The sequence below is a fragment of the Melanerpes formicivorus genome, unplaced genomic scaffold (assembly GCF_026170545.1).
Source record: "Melanerpes formicivorus ecotype bairdi unplaced genomic scaffold, bMelFor1.0.p_v2 SCAF_5, whole genome shotgun sequence".
In the NCBI taxonomy this organism is placed as follows: domain Eukaryota; kingdom Metazoa; phylum Chordata; class Aves; order Piciformes; family Picidae; genus Melanerpes; species Melanerpes formicivorus.
Window position 1 is genome coordinate 23,900,995 of NW_027142357.1, and position 21,125 is coordinate 23,922,119.

Consider the following 21,125-nt stretch of genomic DNA (forward strand, 5'->3'; position numbering starts at 1 on the left):
TTACAAATAAGAGAATGTTGGCTATCTAATAATTTATAAACACTGCCAACATTCACCAAATGTGTTCTCTAAGGTACAATACAAAGAAGCAGTAGCTGAAGCAATGATTAAACATGTCAGATACGGGCACCAAATTAACCTTCAATATTAAAGCTAATTTTCTTTTTTAAACTTTAAATGAAAAGTAACCTTGTTTGCTATAATCATGCACTTGGCAAATTTATCCTTAAACTTGTATGTCACAATCTGATTGACAGAGATTAAGTAAAGTAAAACGTAAATACATGCATCTTCTGTTGTGCTCATGTGCATATAACCTTTTCATTCTTTTTTCTTCGCCCCCCCCCCCCTTTTTATCCCTTTATGATTTAATTGTGAGTTGGGTTAATATTTTGAGGGGAGGTAAAAAATCCTACGACAAATCCTCATCACAACTAAATTAGTAAATTTTCCAAATAAAATTGTACATGTATATTTAAATTTAATTTTTAGACCTACAAGGAATGTATTTGCATCTTATGCAACTTAGCATTCCAAAATTATCGGTATGAAAGCTGAAAATGTTCTCCTCCACACATTTTAAACAAATTCCTTCTGCAAACACATACACAAAGACACAAAACTACTGGAATGGCTACATTTACAAGAACCAGCAGTTACAAATAACCATTGCTTGTGCTACTTACTTACATCAATGAAGTAATTTATGCTTGAAACTATTAGCAATAAAGCATTTCACAGAATCACAAAATGCCAGGTTGGAAGGTTCCCCAAGGTGATAGCATAGTTTAAATGAGATGGCCCAGCACCTTGTCAAGCTGAGTCTTAAAACTGACCAATGCAGGGGAATCCACTAGTTCTCTTGGGAGATTACTCCAATGTCTAACTGTTCTCATTGTGAACAGTCATGATTTCCACTGCTCTTTTCTTATCTCACTCAAAATGATTGCATATGAGGTTTTGGGGTTTGTGTTGAAACTCACTTGCAGATATTTAGGATGTTTTCTAAAGCTCCTAAAACTTGACAAACATCTTTGCTTTCCCCCATTATTCTCTCTTTCCTTTCCTCTTCCAAAAATCACTCTTTGAAAGAGCAGACAAATGTAAAAGATAAACAACTGTTCCACTTCAAACTTGAACAGTACTTTCATTTAGCCACTGCAAAAAGTTAAAATTAAAACCCCTAACACTTCAAAACAAAGCTTATCTTCCTGTGTTGTGTCACAAATGGAAGTCAACATTTCAACAAGGATTACAAATTAGATGCACAAAGAGCAAGTGAAAGCTGTAAGAGAACATGGGGAAAAAACCCCAAAAAGGAATGAAATCAGGCCATACACTATCATTACTGCTACGATTTTAAGGATGCCTTAAAATCCCCACTTCGAGCCCAGCAGAAATCGATACTGCTTGCTGCTGACCTCAAATAGGTCAGAATTTTATTCACAACTGTAGAATAAAAGCACAACAACACTGCAAGAGCTCCTGCAGTTTTAAGAACAGGGTATAATCCTAAACTATGATTTTTATCTTAACAGTGATATTTTCAACAGCTCACTGCCAACTTGCAAAAAAAAAAAACCCCAAAAAACCCCCAAACCAAACCAAACCAAACCCCCCCACACTAACAGAAACCTAAAACACCCATGGCCAAAATAAGCCATGCTATAGTGACAGTGATTTTAAATAATGAACTTGAATAATACTGCTAGGGTTTACAAGGGAGGTCATTACACATGGTCCAGGAAAGCCCAGCAACATGCAAGCATAGGCTTGCCTGTATCTAATCAAGAGTATTAGCTGCTGATTTCGTACTCATTATGGTTCACAGATTTTACCAATTCAAAAATCAAAAGTAAATCACAACAAGCTCCTGAAGCAGATGCTCTTTAATGGTCTGTGGGGTTTGTTGGCTGGCATTTTTCATAAACAGTAAATGGTTTCAATGCATTAGTGATAAAACCCCTGATCTTTTGAAAGATAGGGGTGTGGTGACCGAGCAACCCCCAAAGGACAGCTCTTGTACAGCAGTTTAGCCCTTATTTCCATTCTTCCATGAATAGTGCATGGTCTTTTTCTTGGATTTTTATCTAGAAAGTACTATTTTTATTATTGAAGTAACAGATTAAAAGAGCAGGAATTAGGCTTCACGGTTGCAAGCACCCATGCCCTTCAGAATGCATACTAAAGGGAAAAAAAAAAGTTTTCTGGAAGGCAAAAAAGGAAAAAAAAATTAAGGCATAAGGATGACACACATAAAAGCATTAAGCACTCCAGGGGATATTTGTTTCAGTACACAAGCTATTTCTCCAAATAAAGGTTTGCTTCGTTGAAGACCAACACTTTGGTCCTATTAGCAAAAGTCAACTTCAGAAATAAAACTCTGAATAGTTAAGTTTCACAAATGTTTGCAAAGAAATACAGAACAACCTACTCAAAAGAAACACTACAGCTGAAGCCGATCAAGCATCTTGCATTACTGCATTATATAAAAATCAAAGATCAATTATTTAAGACACAAAGTCAAAGCTAGATCTCATATTAAGTAACACCCCATGTAAGCATACAGTAGAAAGAGGAGATTATTAATGAAGAAGGAACTTTTTCCATTATTTACTTCAGAATAATTTATCTTTAGGAAAACTGGGATGTTAATGAGCAGCAGTATTGAACTCATAGTACCAAAAAGAGTTACTACCAAGCATCACATGGTATGACAGCAAGTTGCATTTCCATAAATCTGTACTTTAACTTTTGCAGTAGATAGTTACACATGCATTCCTGCTCAGGTAGCTAATTTAGGGCCCAATTTTAAACCCTTCATGTATATAACTCCACTGACAAATCAAATCAACTATAAACACACGCCAAAAATGCTATAGAGAGAACAATAAACAATTTATAGTTTACTGCTTTTAGGTACTTTGCGCCAAAACTGCTGAATAAATCTTCCAATTTACATGACTATCAGCACTGTATTTACCTGGATAGATGGCTTGTTTAAGTGACCCAGATTTGAAGTTGTTTGTCTTGGTTCATGTCCTAAGACCATCATATTAGCATTGATCAATCTGAAGGCATCAATAACAACCTGTAAAAACAAGATGTCAAGTCAATTCTTTTTAGAAAATGCAACTAATAGTGCCAAGCAACAGTGGACAAGGCACAATCAACTCTCATCTGTTTTTGGCCTTTATCCAGAAAATCATTTAATTATAATATTAATAAAAAAGAGCCTCCTGCTGACTATGCTATCAGCACACTACACTAACTTGTATTGTAAGGTGACACCAATTACTACCTTTTCAATGGAGCTCTAAGTTTTATATCCATGATATCACCATATAACATTGAATTTTTATGTACACTTACTCTAAGCTTCAAAGGTATGCATATGTTTGTCACCTAAATCTTATCCAATCAAAGTGAATGACAGAGAGAGACTAAAACTGAAAGTGAGCACAAGCTAAGGGACCAAGTCTAAAGCCCAGTCCTGTCACATCAATTATACTACCACAATACTTGAAATGACAACAAAATTATAGCCAGCAAGGAACTTGCCCCATGTATTCCCTTCTAGTCAGATGCTTTTTGCTTCTTGTGACTATGAAAGGGTCTATAAACTGTCTGATGGATTAAAAAGTCCTTGTCAGTGTCATGCTCAGGAGTAAAAAAATAGAGTAAAAGAAAACCAAGGTCATTTATGATTTAAAGGTACACGGTAGGTAATATTCAGTGCCGTTTCCCTGCAAATAAAGTAAAACCTTCACTGATTTTTATTCAGTCCTGAGCTGAATTTTTCTATGAAAATCTTGAGATAGGATTTCCTAACCCCATACAATAAAATCCACATCCCTATCCTACACCTAGGTGAGGTGAAACAGAACAGAGAACATACCAACGATCCATTCAAACCCACCCTTACTGGGTACTCGCCATCACAGACTTTTAATTGCAGGATCAGAGTTCTTGCTTAGACCCCAGTCTTTTAACTGGGCCAGTCCAGGTACAGCCTTGTACATCCACAGAAACACCCAGGCAAAACTTGCAGGTATCTTGCCTGCATGTGCTTGAAGGTTTATTCTGGTTCACCAAACTAGACAGTTCAAATTTTCTTTTAACAGCTTTTGTATCACTTTTTTTATTCTCTTGCTCTCCATACTACAACAAATCAACCCATTTTATATGGCTGCTTTGGTATTTTTTAGAAATTAGACCTCAACCACATCTTTTATGAAGTCAACTACTGCTACTGGAAGTTTACAGAGAAAGCAATACTGAGCCTCCTACCTTGTTCTAGAATTTTCCTCTCCATTTACACAAATATTAATAAATAAATAAGTTGAAATTTATTAGGAGTACAATGTAAACAGCGAGGTTATTCATGTGGAAATAAAATTAACTGGCAAGTAATTACAACAAAAAACTAAAACCAAAAATGGAAATTGAAAAGTCTAATTACTTATTACCTGTTGTATTTACTTCTGAGAGCCAACTATACCAGTCATGTTGAGTGACTCAGTGCCACTAATAGTTATTGCCTGGACTCCCAGATGACTGGCCAGATTCATCTGCATGTCATGACTTAAAATTGCATGCAGAAAACATACCGAAAAAATCTTCTTCATTAAAATTGCTAGGGTGTGACAATTTTTTTTCTGAACAATAAACAACCCATAACACAATTCAGATTGAATATACAGCAGAAGCACGCCATCTGACACTAGTGCTACCAAAAAAAAACCCCCCAACAAAAACCCAAAACCCACAAGCAAAACTAAAACTCAACCAACCAAAAAACACCCCCCCACCCCCCCAAAAAAAAACCCTGTCAAAAATAATCTGGAACAGTTTCCATGTATCTTTACATTCTCGTGGTAACATACAAAGTAATTCTGGTTTGCTTTGATTATCACCACCAGACTTTTCTCTATCTCAAGCTTTTGTATATGTGCTCCATTTTAACAAGATGCTCTAATTACAAACATCTGGAAACCCCCAACCATAACAAACAGGCAGTAAAATAGTCAAGCAAAACAGAACAAAAAATATTCACTCCACAGGTCCTCCAGAGACTAGCTAGATAAGGGGAGAAAAAACAAGTGAGGGAAAATTTGCTCTACGAAGCAAACGAGTATCTTGGCAATATACTACAATCACAGGGAGCTGCTTTATAATGGCCATGATCCTAGATTTGAGTTTAACTGAGATGTTCACTAGACAATGTTGAGTTTATCCAAGAACAAATAGTACTGTTCAGCATGGAGTCATGTAAAATTAAAAGAAAATGCAAACCAAAAAATTATTAAACTTGGTTTCAATGATAAATTCAACATTTCAGTTCATGTTCTCAAGGTTATGAGTGGATAAATGTCATATTAAAATATGAGAACTGGCTGCTAAAATATTTCTGAGTGATACTGAATTATTCTAGTATCTTAATACTGACCAGAAGTAATTTTTCTAATGTTTGAAGTACTACCTGTGTGGGAAGGATCGCTCTCTTTACCTGTCCTCCTGAAGCAATGAAATAGAAGTATCTCCTAAGTAGGACAAATGTCAATCGAACAGAAAGTGGTATGAAATCATAAAATCACAATATTAAGCTTTGAAAAGGGATAAAAATACAATTTCTACAATCCCAGAGGGGTACAAAAAGTACACGTGTGAATATTTCTCATATCAGTTACACTGTGACGACCAATGGTAACTAAATACTTTAACTACACTAAGATTAAAGGAATTTGCTGCTATCACTATAGCAACCATCTTAAAGAAACTAACATGCTCAACAACCTGGAGGCTAAATTTAGACCTAATATGCAATAAAAACATAAATACAACAATAAATCCTAAATATTCCTTTCTATGAAATGCAATTGTTGTCTTTTCACAGTGAGCAGAAAACAGTCCCTCCTTTAAAGGATTATATAAAAATAAATAGGCTCATTAATGTCCAATGTACTAATGAGCAGAGGGTGAAGTAGGTGTTAATTATGCCACAGTAAGATTCAAGAAAAAAGCCATGGTACGCGCTTGGAGGTGTGTACAAGCTGAAGCCTCCTCTCTATGTTTGTGTATGTTGAAGTACAGTATGATGCAATCAGATGACAACAAAATGGTCACTCTGTAGTCTACAATGGAAACTAGACACAGTACTTTGAACAAAGAACTTCTAAGGATTAATTAAAAGCTGCATAAAACCCCATTCAGTTACTTAGCAATTTTTTGTTGTAAGAAGCCTGTATTTCTCATACAAAAATTGTGAGCTTCCCCCATACTCGAATTACTTAATGCAGCCGGCAGGGTTTTTAGTAAAATCTACTGCTTCTGAGCTTGATGCTAAATTCCCTTTCTGTCAAAGTTAAACAGAAGTCTATGCCATTGGGTTATTTTCCAGAAATACAAAGGTAGATTTAAAATTTTTTTCTAATGCACTTTCACAGTTTGACTCTTTCACCACTCTGACCATTTAATTTCTCCTAGTGTAAGTGTCTTCAGATTTTTCAGAGGTCATTTCAACAGCAGACAGCTTATAACAAAACCATTAGCAGTTTGGCTAGCTTAAGGAAACCTCTTACTTTCCTTTTTTGTTTATTATCACTGCATGAATCTGCAGCATATGAGAGTTTATAATTTCTCAGGCTTGTTAAATTCATGTTAAAGGTCTGTTTTCTTGTTGAATAAATTTTGTTCATATAATGCTGCCTATTTCATATACTGAGTCTTTAATAGCACCTTTGGTCTATGCGCAACTCACAGATCAAAACAGAGGACTAAAATAGGGGTTGATGATGCTATTTACATGTGTGATTCCTGCTGTCTTCTTGTTAGTAGCTTTAATATAATAGAAGACCTTGTCTGTTTTGTAATTAACACATCTTTACTGGAGAGATATTTGGAAGTGATTGCTGTGAATATACTGGTTAGTAAAATAAACACAATCACACACCACTTTCTGTTATCAGACAAATTTGTGAATTGTACACATTATACTCCAGATCAACAAACTGTGATATAACAGCCAAGTAGAAGACACATTTATATAACCCTTTATTTTTCTGAAAATATGTATTCAATCTGACCTTGCAAATATAATTAGCTTGTGGGATGTGTGGATTTCAGTACCATGGATGCTTTACTAATTGCAGCTCTTGGAAATAGATACTAAATATTTGGAAGCTGCCAATACAAAATAAAAACTGCATCTTTTTGTACATCTGTCTTAGCTTAAAAAAGCATAATAATCTAAAAAAACAATAACTATACAGCAGTTTTTAAACATTTCCTGGGGGTCAACAGCTCACAGTAGAGCCCACATAAAGTATTCTTAGCAATAAAATTCACAATTATCTTCAGCGTACTCAATAAATTTGAGGATAGCTATAAATAATATGACTCACAGTGATTCACAATTTAAGAGACGTGCTGGACTCCTCAATTGCTAAGTAGATAAAAATCTGGCCTTTTATATTCTGTACATATTGAAAATAATAGCAAGATGAAAATTTAGGATGCTTACTAGCCAGTCTTATTTTAGCTTCTTCTGACAGTGTGAATGTCATGTATGTCTTACCCCTTTTTCTAAAACAGTCTTCTCCTACTTTGTGAGGTATTAAAAAAAAATATAAATTCAAAGAGTATTTCACACACTTAAATCCCTCCAACAACAAATCTATCAAACATGCTGAAAGAAACAGTTCCGTTTCGCAACACCCACTTTAATTTAATGGTACAATTCAGTTAGAAGTAATTACTCCTCTTTTGTTTAAATTAAAATAATATCTGAGACCAATATTTTTCCCAGGGAGAATCTACAACATATGGTGACTACCTAAAAATGTATTGTGCCCTTGGAATTGAAAAATGTTTAAGAACAAACACACCAGTGCTTAAAGACAACTCTGCAAAGGATGTAATGTGGTTATGCCAGGTGTGGAAAAAGAAGTAATGTCCCGTCTAAAATCTCTTTTATCACCTGCAACTGACCTGTTATCAACTGCTTAGTTTATTTCTAGATTCTTTAAAAATGAAATGAAACATGTGACCTGAGAAGTGCAGCTTGGGTTTATGACCATTTCGTTATTTATGCTGCCATGCACTGTTAGACAACTACAAGTGAAGAACATCTTCTGTCCCCTGTAAGCCCACAACATAAAAAATTCAAAGAAATGTTACTTTTTATGCCATTTCCAATGAAAAGCACTAAGAACTGAAACTGACTCATGCCAAATGCATATCACTGAATTGCTGTGATTGTGAGTTTGAAGTTTGCAACACGGAAATTATTTATAAAAATGTCAATTTTAGCTCCGGAAAATATATTCCTAGGAGTACGTGCATTTTCCTTCTCTATCCTTAGAGAATTGTTTACTTGTGGTCAAATCTACAGTACAACTTGAATATCCATACTGGGTGGGAAGAGAACTACAGTATAACACATTTATCTTGACAAGTGAGGGCACGCATCCATAACTCCCAAGTAGCAAAGCCGCAAGTTTTAAAGCTATATGCTTTAATGAAGATAAATGGACTATTCTACATTCACCATGTCAAAAGGAAATTAAACATTTAATACTCTTCCACAAAAAGTCTTCTTGGAACTTCTTTTTAAGTCCTAAGGAAGTGCATGAACTGAAGTAACCTATGCAAATGGTTTAGAAGGTAAACACATGCTGCTTACCAGTGGTGTACTGGTAGCAATAAACCAGTTCCATACTTTGTGGTTTATGCTTATGTTTAGCAAACACATCCTGAACAGAGAACATTGAGTGGCCTGCACTGTAGCACAGATGTAATTCACCTCTTACAAATGTGATCCTTCAGGGAAAAAGAGCATCAATCTTTATTGAATTGATAGCAATCAGACCCAGCACGAATTTATCTACTTCTTTATTCCCTAGATCAGGCTCCTACTGAAACTCCATTCTTGCCTACATTAGACTAGGATACTTTCCTCTCTGATATGCAGGTTACTGCACCAAATACTCTTGTTTAGACAAAAACCACACTACTGTACAAGTATCCAAATGTTCTAGAGATTGTACAAAATACACAGAAATGTACATTTGAAATTTCAAAAGTTACACATTGTAAAGTTATCTTCTCCATTTTAGAGTTTTTCCCCTTTACAATAGAAAAGTTCAGTTCTAATAATGAAACTTTTTCCAGGTATAAAAGATTCTGACATAAAATGACAGGTGTCACATGGTTTAAAAATATATTTTCTTGGAAAATATTATCTGCCTAACAATTCACAATAAAAAGACACATCTGTGAAGCAGTAATGACAGTATAGTTAATTTATGGGTTTGCTTAGTTGTTTTTAATGAATACTTTCAAGATGTTCCCTAATGACTGTTGAATTCACATGTGTCTAGGAAAGGACTTAAGGTAAAGGTTATTAAGACAAATGCATGAAGTGGGGAGGGGAAGTTTGGTATATAAAGAAAATCTTGTTAAATGGCTCCAATCAAAGTTCTCAGAAATTTTTTAATGTACTATTTTACATTTCAAACTCCAGGCATTCCACTAGTGTCTCCTCCACACATCTCCTTTCAAGAATTGCATTCTCTCTGCCTTGTTCTGCAATCCCCTCCAGTCCTGTGCTTAATTCAAACAAACAAGAGAAAAGGACTGGTTCAAAGGAATAACAGCATTCTGATAAAAGCATGGAGGTCTGAAGACATGCAAGCTTTCAGAAAACTATTGTAAGACATATTCAGATGAAGAACATTTTTTGAGGCTAGGTGGCAGTTCCACACAGGTTCACACCTAGATTTGGTAGTACCAGTGGGCAAAAAAATAGGAATAGGAACGTTTTATGGAAGAAGTTGCCAGAACAGGTCATCCCACAAATAAAAAACAAAGCTCTGTTGAACCACATGATCTATGGCTTCTGTGGTGGTGCTTTATGCCATGCCTACAGAAATTCTGTCCATTTTGAAAAATGGATACAATCTGATTGGCAGAGTAAGAACTGAAAACATACTGGAATACTACAAAATTTCAAAGCATAGTATTTGAGTCATCAACTTTTCTGACAGATTCAGAATTCTTTATCATTCTTAACAGAAATCTGAATATTTAAAGACACTATTTTTCTTTGTTAACAGCTGAAAAAGGACTTTGAGACCTTCACCTTCCTCATGATGAACTTGTCTATCCACCTCCATCAGCAACTCAGCTAAGCTCTGTTTCAGTTCATTTGTAGAAGGAGGGTAAAACCAGCATCTTGCTCTCTCTCTCCATATAATAGCTATTCTAGGACTAATAATACTTAAAAACAAAACTCCAAACACCACAAAATAAACAAATCCATACAGTATAACTGTCCCTCTTTGGGACTTCTAGAAGCATAGTAAGAATATTTTTTTTTCCACACTTTAAAAACTAATAAAAGAACAAATGGTGAAGTTCATCAAATTTGTTGCTCCTTTTAGAGTGAATTAAAAAAACCCCAACCAAACAAACCAGTTTATGACTTCCACTGAATAGAAGTTGTTTGAATGAAATGGATTTGGACTACAGGCCACATACTGGCTACACCTCCAGAAGAGGTTACCTGGATCACAGAACAAGGTTCTTCAATGATGTATGTGACAGAAAACAGTAGTAATAAGCAGAAATCACTCACTGTACATGGGGGTGGGGGGAAGCCACAACAAAACCAAACAAACAACTACAACAACAATAAAGGATTTGAACAGGTATTCCCACGAAGCTATCACATTTTAAGACTCAAGTGAATAAAAGCTTAAGTGAGCTGGTCTGAAGTAAATGTTGAAACTGCCCTGCACAAAGTTGGACCAGATATCTCCTGAGATAATTTGCAACTGTAATTATTTCGATTTACCTGCCTACCCAAATCACAGAATCACAGAATGTTAGGGGTTGGAACAGATTTTGAAATCACCTAGTCCAACGCCCTGACAGCACAGGATCACCTAGAGTAGGTCACACAGGAACACTTCCAAGCAGCTTTTGAATGTCTCCAGAGAAGGAGACTCCACAACCTCTCTGGGCAGCTTGTTCCAGTGTTCTGTCACCTTTTCTTCCTGTACCCTCTAAATGAGATTAAGATAACCATAAAATACCATAGCAAAAACCTCTTTTATGAAGGCCTCAAGGTGTGGTTTAAGCACACAATTAAGATGCATACCATATTTCTTTTTATCTGTGAGGAAGCGATGAACACGCAAAGTAGAACTTATAAAAAGTTGTTGCAAAGACAAGTCTTATCCTCAGCTAACAATTAAAAATAAAAAAGGAAAGATTTTTGCCATAAGCCAACAGATCTTAGAATCATAGAATGGCTTAAGTTGGAAGGGACCTGTGGTGTGTTGAAGTTTCCTCCCCCAACATTAACTTTGCTAGACCAACTCAGTTAGAAGCAAATGAAGAAGCCATATGTACAAGCAAAAACTACACTCTACAATGGAATTCAATGAATATGTACAAAATATACAGTATTTACAATATTATACAGATATTTACAATTAGCAAACAACACAAAAACTCCCCAGGTCAAGAGACCAGGGAAGCTGTTCCACTGCCCACCCCCATCCCTCTGTCCCGAGGGAGAAAGGAGCAGAGAGAGAAGCAGTGGGTTAGACTTAGCCAAAGCCAGGCGATAAGCAGTTTATCTCTCCTGAGCAAAGCAAAACAGCCAAGATCAGAAGAGAAAAGGGAAGAACTGTTATGGTACAGCTCCTCTCATTCCAGATATATACCCAATGAATTTGTTTAGAATAATCTTTTGTTTTCCTTTTTACACTCAGTAGTGATTTATTTATATTTTTCTACTTTTCTGCTCGAAATCAGTAACTAAATTTCAAAGGCATAGCCTAAAACCACCACAGGACCTTAGAGATTACCTACTCCAACCTCCCTGCCATGGGCAGGGATTCTTCTCAACTAGACTCAGGCACGTCTCCACTAGACTCAAATACAGCGCATCGCTAGGAAAAACTGTGGTACAACAGACATGAAATTTTGCTGTATGAATAGATTTTTGCTCCACATCCCGTGACACACCACAAGCACCAACAAACTTCTCAGATGTACAAAATGGAAGTCTGACAATTTTGGATATTTTACCCATCATGAGCAATTATTCATCAAGGGAAACCAATTAGCTGCCTCAGGAAACCAAACCATTTTAAAGGGGGATTTTGTTTTATAATAAAGATTTGAAATTTAGAACAGCTTAGAAAAGAAAAACACCTTTTTTTTTTTTTAATTTAACATTTATGAGCCCAATACAGTAAGTTAATATTTGTAGTGTTACAGATACTATATTATAGTGGGTTTAGTGCAGTTACATAGTTATATTTTCTTTAAGAGGTGAGGAACAGCTGCTAACTTAAGGCCAAAAAAAACAATTTATAAAAAAGAAAAAAATAAATCCCATTTGGCAAAGGTATGTAGTTTTCTGTACAGACTTTTCAAAATATGTGTTGGAATTAAATATGAAATATCAATATTTAGCTTCATTGCAGATCTTTAATAAAATTACTGCTTCTGTGGAATATTATAAATACATATTACAACTTCCATTGCACAGACTGGAAAACTGGAGGGGGTAAATAGAAAAAATAAAAGGTTTATTATTAAGCACAAGAGGGAGGAATAGCTAGCCAGGCTGCCCCACTGGCCATCTTTCAGCATGTTTACTTTGACTCCATTCATAGAAATCAATTAAAAAAAAAAAAAACAAAACACAAAAAAGCTTTTTCTTTCTGGGTTCTGGTAATATTGACCTTCAGTTACAATTCACTGATCTGTTATAAGTTTATTTTACAGACATTATTAGACCATTATTAGCCTAAAAACTGATCAATATATGGTACACACAGTCATGAAAAGTCATACTGTGTATGCAAGTATATGTATGTAAAGTACTGAGATCAGGATTTAGAATTAGTTTTCCTTCATGCTTCCTACTAGAGTTATATAATAACAGTTCTAAAATCGTCATTAAAGCAGTTGGCATTTAATCCACAGATCTCTATGAGGGTTTTCTTTCTATGTAAGGATTTTATATGACTTTTTAATTTTGCTCATTAGCTTTAGGGACTACTAATTTTTAAACCCATGAGAATTATATACATGTTCTTACACTTAAGTTGCAATCACGCACCTCCTCCTGCCAGGTTTTTGAAACACATGTATCCAGATGAGGACAGCTAAGAAGTTAAAAAGTTTCAACTTTCTACCAGTGACAGGGCAAAGTGTTTTTTTTATTGCTTTAGCTAGTCAGGGTGAACCCGAGGCTCCCCATCTGAATTCATTTCAACGTCCTGACACCTGAAAATAACCCTTGCCCTAGTTATTCCTCACTACTAGAACCACGACTACTTCACTGACTACAGGCCATAGCAACTTATGTGGGCATGGACCTGCCCTGAGGTGGGTTTAGAATTAGCTAAATTGTTATTCTGGACTTTGTTTTTAAATACATCTAATCACAGCCCAAACACACCACATTAAAATCTTCAATGCCACATGTTCACTATATTTTTTTGCCAGACAGTTACGCTAGTAAAAGGTACAAAGAGCAATGATCCATGGACTACATGAGCAAAAAATAGCCCACCAGTATAGTGGCTCTGCAAGCAGTTGTTCTTTTGCTGGCACTGAGAAAAAGCAGGTACTTCCCTGAAATATGTTTAACTCAAGCTTGCTAACACATGAAGAGGCATTGGACACCATACTAAGGCAGCTATGCACATGAAGCAGTCAAACCTGACCTAAGAAATTGAGCTCTAATGTACATTCTTATCTCAGTTCATCTAAAAATCAAAATACATTTCAATATAAGTGATCTTGCCAGCCAGGTTCATAAAAGTCACAGATATTCCATAGTCCAATCTCACACCCAAAATCAATAGATTAATTAAAAGGGGGATTCTTTCTGTTTCGAAGCTTTTAAGGATGCACTTGCCAGACGCATGACAGATGTAAACTTTTTTAATGTGAAACCTGAAAATGTAATTTTGTCTGATTGTAGCAGCTAGACATGTACAAAAAAATAAACATTACAAGACTACTAGTGATCTCAAGTACTGGCAGCAATGCTGCAAGAAGAGCTGTAATCAAGAAATGTTTAGATGGACAAAGCTTTATTGGCATTCAAAATAAATATGCTAAAGATTATTTTCCTGAAGAGAACAAAGACCCTCAAAGATGACATCTGTGTCAAACAACAGTGGCAAAAAAATATTTAAAAAACCACAACACCCTGGCACTTAGTGAGCAAGTGTGGTGTAACAGTAGTGTGACTTACTGGCAGGCTTCTCTCCTTAATGAATTTAATAGCTAGTAAGTCTAAATTAACTATTAGCATAGTCCCCAAAATTGTATTTTCATAAAATAAAGAGAATCCACTTTCAACAGTTCCATTGGAATGAGAAAATTAAGAAAGCAGAAGGAAAAAGTTTTAGAAAAAACAGGCCAGGAGTAATTCAATATTCTATGCTATCTTCTCCTCTCCCTCCAATAAAACCTACCCAAATTTTCTTCTACTCTTAAAATAATTTAAAAGGCAGAAAAATTGATTCAGATGTCCTAGAGGTTCCAAACAAACATCAGAAGCTATTAATTTTTCAATTGCCTATTACACAAACAAATTTGCTATGGAAATCAGAGTTGAAAAGAACCCAAACAAAATGTAGCTTCAGAATGTTGAAATTAAGGGAACCCTTACTGGAATTGTTTGGTAGCTTTAATATGCTCTGCTTCACAGGAAATACGACACTACAGCGCTACAGAAAATGAACACCTACTTTGTAAAATATTTATAAATTTACAATAATATCATCCATATATACCACAAGGCATTTCAATAATTATTCTACAATACAATGGGAGTGCATGCTCAAACAAAACACCTCAGCAGTATTTTAAAGCAGTAAACCACCTAGCCAATTTCTGTACGTTCTGTAGTTTTTCTAATCCACTCTCCCTGTGGTTGAGCAAAATCGAATTGCCTCTCACATTTGCAGACAGCTCTGTGAAGGTGATAATAGAGCTGCTCCCTGCTGTCATGAGGCAGGAAATAGGAAAATGGCATATGGGGCTAGAAAGAAATAAAAAGAGAACTAAACAAGAACAAAAGAGATTTCAACAAAGGACAACTATAACCCAATATGCTTCACAAGTTAATCTCTTTTCATAATCGTTTAACATACTTAATCTACACAAATCTCAAAAACTCAAAGGCTTTAATAGCAAGTCCTCTGTAAAGTTTTATTGCTCAAAACATTTGCAATAGAAATGATACTAAAAGCCATCACATGCAATGCCTATAAATCAATGCTGCCTTAGTACCCAAGTTAAGGAGCTGTACATATTACAATCTGTTAGTAATTGATCTTAGATTTTGTGGCTAAAACGTAGTATCTGAAACAATGTATACTTGGACCTTTAGTTGCAATGCAAACATGTTGAGTAATATCTGAATAGCAAAACATTAAGAGATGATTATGATTGGCTATGTGTACTGACAGTATCAAAACACTTCCAGTCTGTTTAAGGACTACTTATGTAAGATGCAGAAAAAATTATCTTAACAGTGACAATTTACTTTTATTTTTAAGCACAGAATGGGCCTCAAAAAACACACCTTTACAGTGCTTCTGTAAAAAAATATTACTGAAGTTCCTTAAAAAAAAAAAAAAAAAAAAGGAAGCCTACTATACCTTTCCTTTTACACTCTGAATGGGATCCACCACCACAGCAACAGCTCTTTCTGATAAGGCTTCAAAGCTCTGCTGAGTATTGATATCTACACCAGACAACCAGCAGCCAAAGCCAGGGTGACTATGATACCAACCAACTACCATCTCAGGTCTGAAACAAAAATAAAAACATGTAGTACAAGAAGAAATAGTAATGCAGCAGGGCATAAATTAGGAAGAGCTGTGGAAAAAAAACAGTAACAACAAAATAAACAAAAAACATCCTGCATTAAAAATATTTAAATTACTCAGTATACTATGGTGAAAACAGACATGAATAAATGCAACAAAAGAGAGCTATCATTAAGGGATGAACATTAGCAGTGGTAGATTGTGCTTTCAGTTTTCACCCTGCTACCACACCTACCCTGAACCAGTTTTTACCCTTTCAGCACTCAAGTAAATATCTGCTCTTTAACTCCTTGGTGTCAAGGGTTGAATTTGCACAGCAAAAAGTCCGTTTCAGACACAGACAACCGGAACCAACAGTGGGAAAGGATTAAATATCAATTAAACCAGCAGCAGAAGTAGGAACTCAGTCAAAAAGCAATTTGCACTGTTCTGTTCAGCTGCTGAGCCTTTTGCTAACATTAATTTTGAAGTTTTTCCCACAGTAAAAGAATTTGAGCAAGGAGACGACAACTGTTGAGAGGAAGGAGTGAAAAAAATTCGTTTAAATATTAGGATCTTTTACAAAATTATTTCACCTTTCTTTTCATTAAAACTGCTCATAAATAAGCTGCAATTTTCTAATTTTTTAAATCTTAATTAAAATAATTTTTTTAAAAATCAATCTTTTAAGCAGGTGCTGTATAGTAACTACCTATACTGGACTGAACAGCTTTCTAATCTTCACGTGCAATAATCAAAGCTGTAGGTTTAACAGGACAACTGACAGTCACCTAATAACTGAAATGCATGAGCTGAACTAACTTACATGTTATGCTACTCACCTGATTTCTGGGTCAATTATTTATTTTTAAACATTATTAATAGCTCCTAGATCACTAGTTTTGCAGAGAGTACTTCTTACTGCCAGCCCTCTTTAGGGTGACTTACCTTCCTGTTTGTTTCAGCATATCTAACATTTTTGCTTGAAATACAGGATCAACAGCCTCCACACTGACACCCTGGTGTAGAAGATACACAGAAATCATAGCAGTTGTACACAAAGCAATATTATCTTTTAACTTGTTACTTTCAACAAATAATAATTTATAGCCCATTCATAAGCATCCAATTAAAAGGACAGCCTCACTACTTTAGAACTACTTGACAGAACATCTTCAAACATAAACCATAACTTTTATAAATGTATTTCAATGTGTATTTCAGCTTTGGCCTGTGGTCTCTTACAAGTTCAGCTCTAGAGGTTTTATCCAAGATAAATATCACATACTGACTTTTTGCAGATCCTGCTTACACCATGCACATCCATTGAGTAAACTCAGGACAAGACAACTGGAAAATTTCATTTATGGGCAGCTCTGAGTTACAAAGGGACCCATGCTGCTTTTAAGAACACATTTTTCATTCAATTTACATCAAGAAAAAAAAATCAACATAAATTTTGTTATACCCACTGGCTCATCATCTCTTTAAACTACCTTTTAATAATGTGAGTATTTTTACTCAAAATGAAAATACACTTTTTTTTCACAACACATAAATATCACTTAAAAGATATGCCACTGTAAGGTCTGTCAAATAGAGCAAGTTTGAGGTATATTTGTAGCACCATCACAACTAAGGGCATGATACACTTCTAGCCAAACCTTTTATATTTTGAATCCTTCCGGTTTAAAATAATTTTTGAACTAAACCCCTTAAATCCATTAAACATATTCAATTATATCCCATAGGTTATACCTAAAGATTGCATAAATGAGGCAAAACAAGAAAAGCTATTAAAAAAAAGAAACAAAAAAAAAATTACCACAAGGAAAAAAAAAATCCAAACAAGTACACAAAATTAGGAAGGTCTAACTGCAAAGAACTCACCGTTCCCGACTGTGGCATTGCAAAAACATCAATCACTCTCACAGTGTAATCATCAACAAATTCTCCGAGCATCAGACCCATAACTTCCATAGGGACACCAGCACGACCATGCTTCAGCATCTGGAATTAAGACCAAGTGACACTGTATGTTTAACAGTGGGTTCAAGTTTGACTTGGGATAGTTCTTTCAGCCTTTACAGATCCATAGGTAACTTGTAGCACTTTTGGAACTGTAAGGATCTATAAAATAGTAACACCAAAGCCAACAATAAGAGAAGTCATTACAATAAGTTTCTAACTCTGAGTGTTCCAAACAATATTAATTTATTTTTAAAATTAGTCTGATCGGCACATAAGGAGCACAAATCCGCAAACATTGGAGAGGTGCCAGGTGCTCTATCTCCATCACTATACATAGTTCAGTACACAGACAGAACACTTACTTTCAGCAATGCAAGGGAAGAGATATAAACCTGTTCCGCTGTATCGACCGCAGGAGCATCTGTTGGTGGCCCCTATAAAAAGAATAAACACTTATTTTCTCAACCATTGTTGTTCTGCTGTTTCTAAACATTTTCTTTTATTCTCTGTATTATGAACCTTACAGAAAAACGCATACATAATTGTGACTTTGTATTAGGTGCAATTCCTAAAATTAACGAGAGAAAAAAAAAAGGCACACCCAACCCCCTCCCCCCCATCTTTACAGCACTAACATATTTCATATTACGAGTCACCTAGCTAATATCCTCATCCCACAATAATACCAGTCTCAGTCTAAAGAGCAATCTTATCAGAAGCAGTCAAATAAAAACCTGGCAAGCACTGCACTGGGTACAAACCTGTTACAAGACACACAGCCTAAGAGTCAGCTAAGTTTCCATTAGTCAGCCCTGCTGCAATGCTAACCTTCGTCAACTGTAAAATATGGCCAGTTCTCCAATTAACTATGTGTTTCTTACAGTGGTGTGAATGTAAATGCTGCTGGGCTTGCATGATTAACTGGCACCAACACAAACAGCAATTTCCCTTTGCTTCATCAGCTTTCAGCTAAAGCGGACTTGCAGCTAAAGGCTAAGGGAGTACTTTGCAGATACAGTGGTACAGTGAGAGAAAAAACGGACCTCCGATCCCTAAGTGGAAAAGCTGTGAACAAAATACTTTGCTCTTTGCCTTATGAGTAGTTATTCAAAAATTAGCACAACTGTCCCAGGTGTGAATGATTGGTTGAAACAGGTTCTGTGTACTGTTGAAAATGAAAAACACAGGAGGCAGCAGTTTAAATGTCCCTTCCTCCAGGAACAAGAGACATATTGCTCTTCTATACAGAACTCCGTATGACTGTATCTCATTACAGCCAATTAACAGTACATTCATTACTTTATTACCCAATTGTGTACAACAAATTTCCACTAAAAAGACAAAAGGTTACCCCCGCACTAAGTGATGTAAACTTAGAAGGGCAACACAGCAACTATGGAGTATGGTAACAAAACCAAACACTCCACAGTAAGTTAAAGAAAAAAAAGATTATGCCTGTACACAAATATATTGTAGATTTAGAATCTTCATTTCACAGTTATAATCAAAGTTGGGGAAAAAGAAATCATTGAGCAAATTCTTGATTTTTCACTTAAAGTGGAAAAACTCAGTACAACATGCCTCTCTATAGGACATCAAACAGAAGACACAGTTGTCAACAAAAGCCATTACCTCCTGCAGATCATACCAGGAAGTTAAATAATTAGCATATTAAATTTGTGTAGTAATTGCCCTATCTGTGTACTTCTACACACACAGAAAAACATGATCTAGTCTAGTCTTCAGAACACTTTAAAGAAAGAATAAGTTTTCAAATTTTTTTCCTTAATGTCAATTAATTCCTTCTCTATTGCACATCTAATAATTATATTTCAAATCTAATCTGTATTTTGGAACTTGCATACACGCATGGATGTGTGTCACTGACACCTGCTTTCTAACACCCTCAAACCTTTATTTCCAACTTTGATACTGCTGACTATCACCTCTTGGTATGGGATCTCCCTCACTTCTTACTACTCGTTGCTCACTCTGTCACTTTGGCCTTCCCATCAGCAATCTTCCAGCAGGTTTAATTGTTCACTTTCTACAGTATTCTCACCAAAAGCTCATTTTTAACCAAATTTCATCTCTTCATCAGGTATTTCCCTGTCTAAGCCGTAGTACAACAGTGAGATGCCCCAGTGAAGAAGTGTACCTTTAACACTTATGATGAAAAACTCTATGAACAGCTCTTCAGAATGTTTCACAGAACCAAAGGCACAGGGCACCTGAATCATGTAATCTACTACAACTAATTTTTTGAACTGATGAAGCTTCAAATATCCAATCATTTTCTGATACTGTTACTATGTTCTTCATAAACATGTAAGTTTACTTTCTTAACTTTAGCTCTCCTTATTAAGTTTATTCTAAATGACCTTTTTACTTAGATGTCTTAATACTTTGGAAAGCACAGAGACAGATATTTCCACTTAATCGTTGCCAAGAATAAAGCACAAATGGGTTGGGTTTTAATTAACAACCCCCAAAATTAGTTTGATAACCAAGTCCTTACCAGTTCTAGATCAGAGAGGGTCTGAAAACAGGGCAAAAGTACAAACACAGTTATCATCTGCTTTAGGACAATAACACCCATATTGTGATCACCATACATATTGAACATTTGTCCCAGATTTTGATTAACATTCCACTGTAAGCAAGTGTCCCATAAAACCATTCAGTATTTAAAAAAAAAAAAAAGAATAACATTTATAAAAAGAGAGGAAAAAAAAGAACAAACAGTCTTCCTCAAACTCACATATGTAGTTCTGAGATTTTTGGAAGGCTAATGTTGACGTTTGATAGAGCCTACCCTCTCAAAAATCAGGAGCTGGAACTGACTGTGAAGTTCTTGAAGAGGCTTTTCTATACAGAATCTCTTATATCTGTTAAGATGGCAGATCGCACTGACACCCTTCCTGCAGCTGAGGCATTAATCACGTCTGTCCCCTATGTAGACACCTGAGTTCACAACTCACAAGTTTAATTATTCTTCATAATTTTTCCCATTTTAAAACAGTGAGTGGATTCAACACATACAAGGAGGAGATAAAGACAAATATTTTTACATTTTGTTTATGTGAAAAGGCAACTAAATTACCTTTAGTTTAAGCAAAGGTAGGAACTGAGGCAGGGCAATGCTTTCATCTTTCCTTCTATTTTTTTATTTTTATTAACTTCGTGGGAGTTTTCAAATGCTTCTTTAGTATCATAGTCAATGTTGGAAGGGTCCACAAGGATCATCTAGTTCCTATCCCCCTGCCATGGGCAGGGACACCCCACACTAGATCAGGCTGGCCA

General features: G+C 35.6%; 1 protein-coding gene across 1 annotated transcript in view; it reads right to left on the reverse strand.

The window, feature by feature from the left end:
* The window catches only part of PSMD14 (proteasome 26S subunit, non-ATPase 14), a 48,038-nt gene that overhangs the window by 6,675 nt on the left and 20,238 nt on the right, over positions 1-21,125 (reverse strand). Inside the window, exons 4-8 of the mRNA XM_068138768.1 lie at positions 18,185-18,256; positions 17,742-17,861; positions 16,800-16,870; positions 15,702-15,852; positions 2,984-3,091 (exon numbers count right to left, since the gene is read on the reverse strand). Of these exons, the coding sequence (XP_067994869.1) occupies positions 2,984-3,091; positions 15,702-15,852; positions 16,800-16,870; positions 17,742-17,861; positions 18,185-18,256 (522 nt within the window). The remainder of the gene's footprint in view (positions 1-2,983; positions 3,092-15,701; positions 15,853-16,799; positions 16,871-17,741; positions 17,862-18,184; positions 18,257-21,125) is intronic.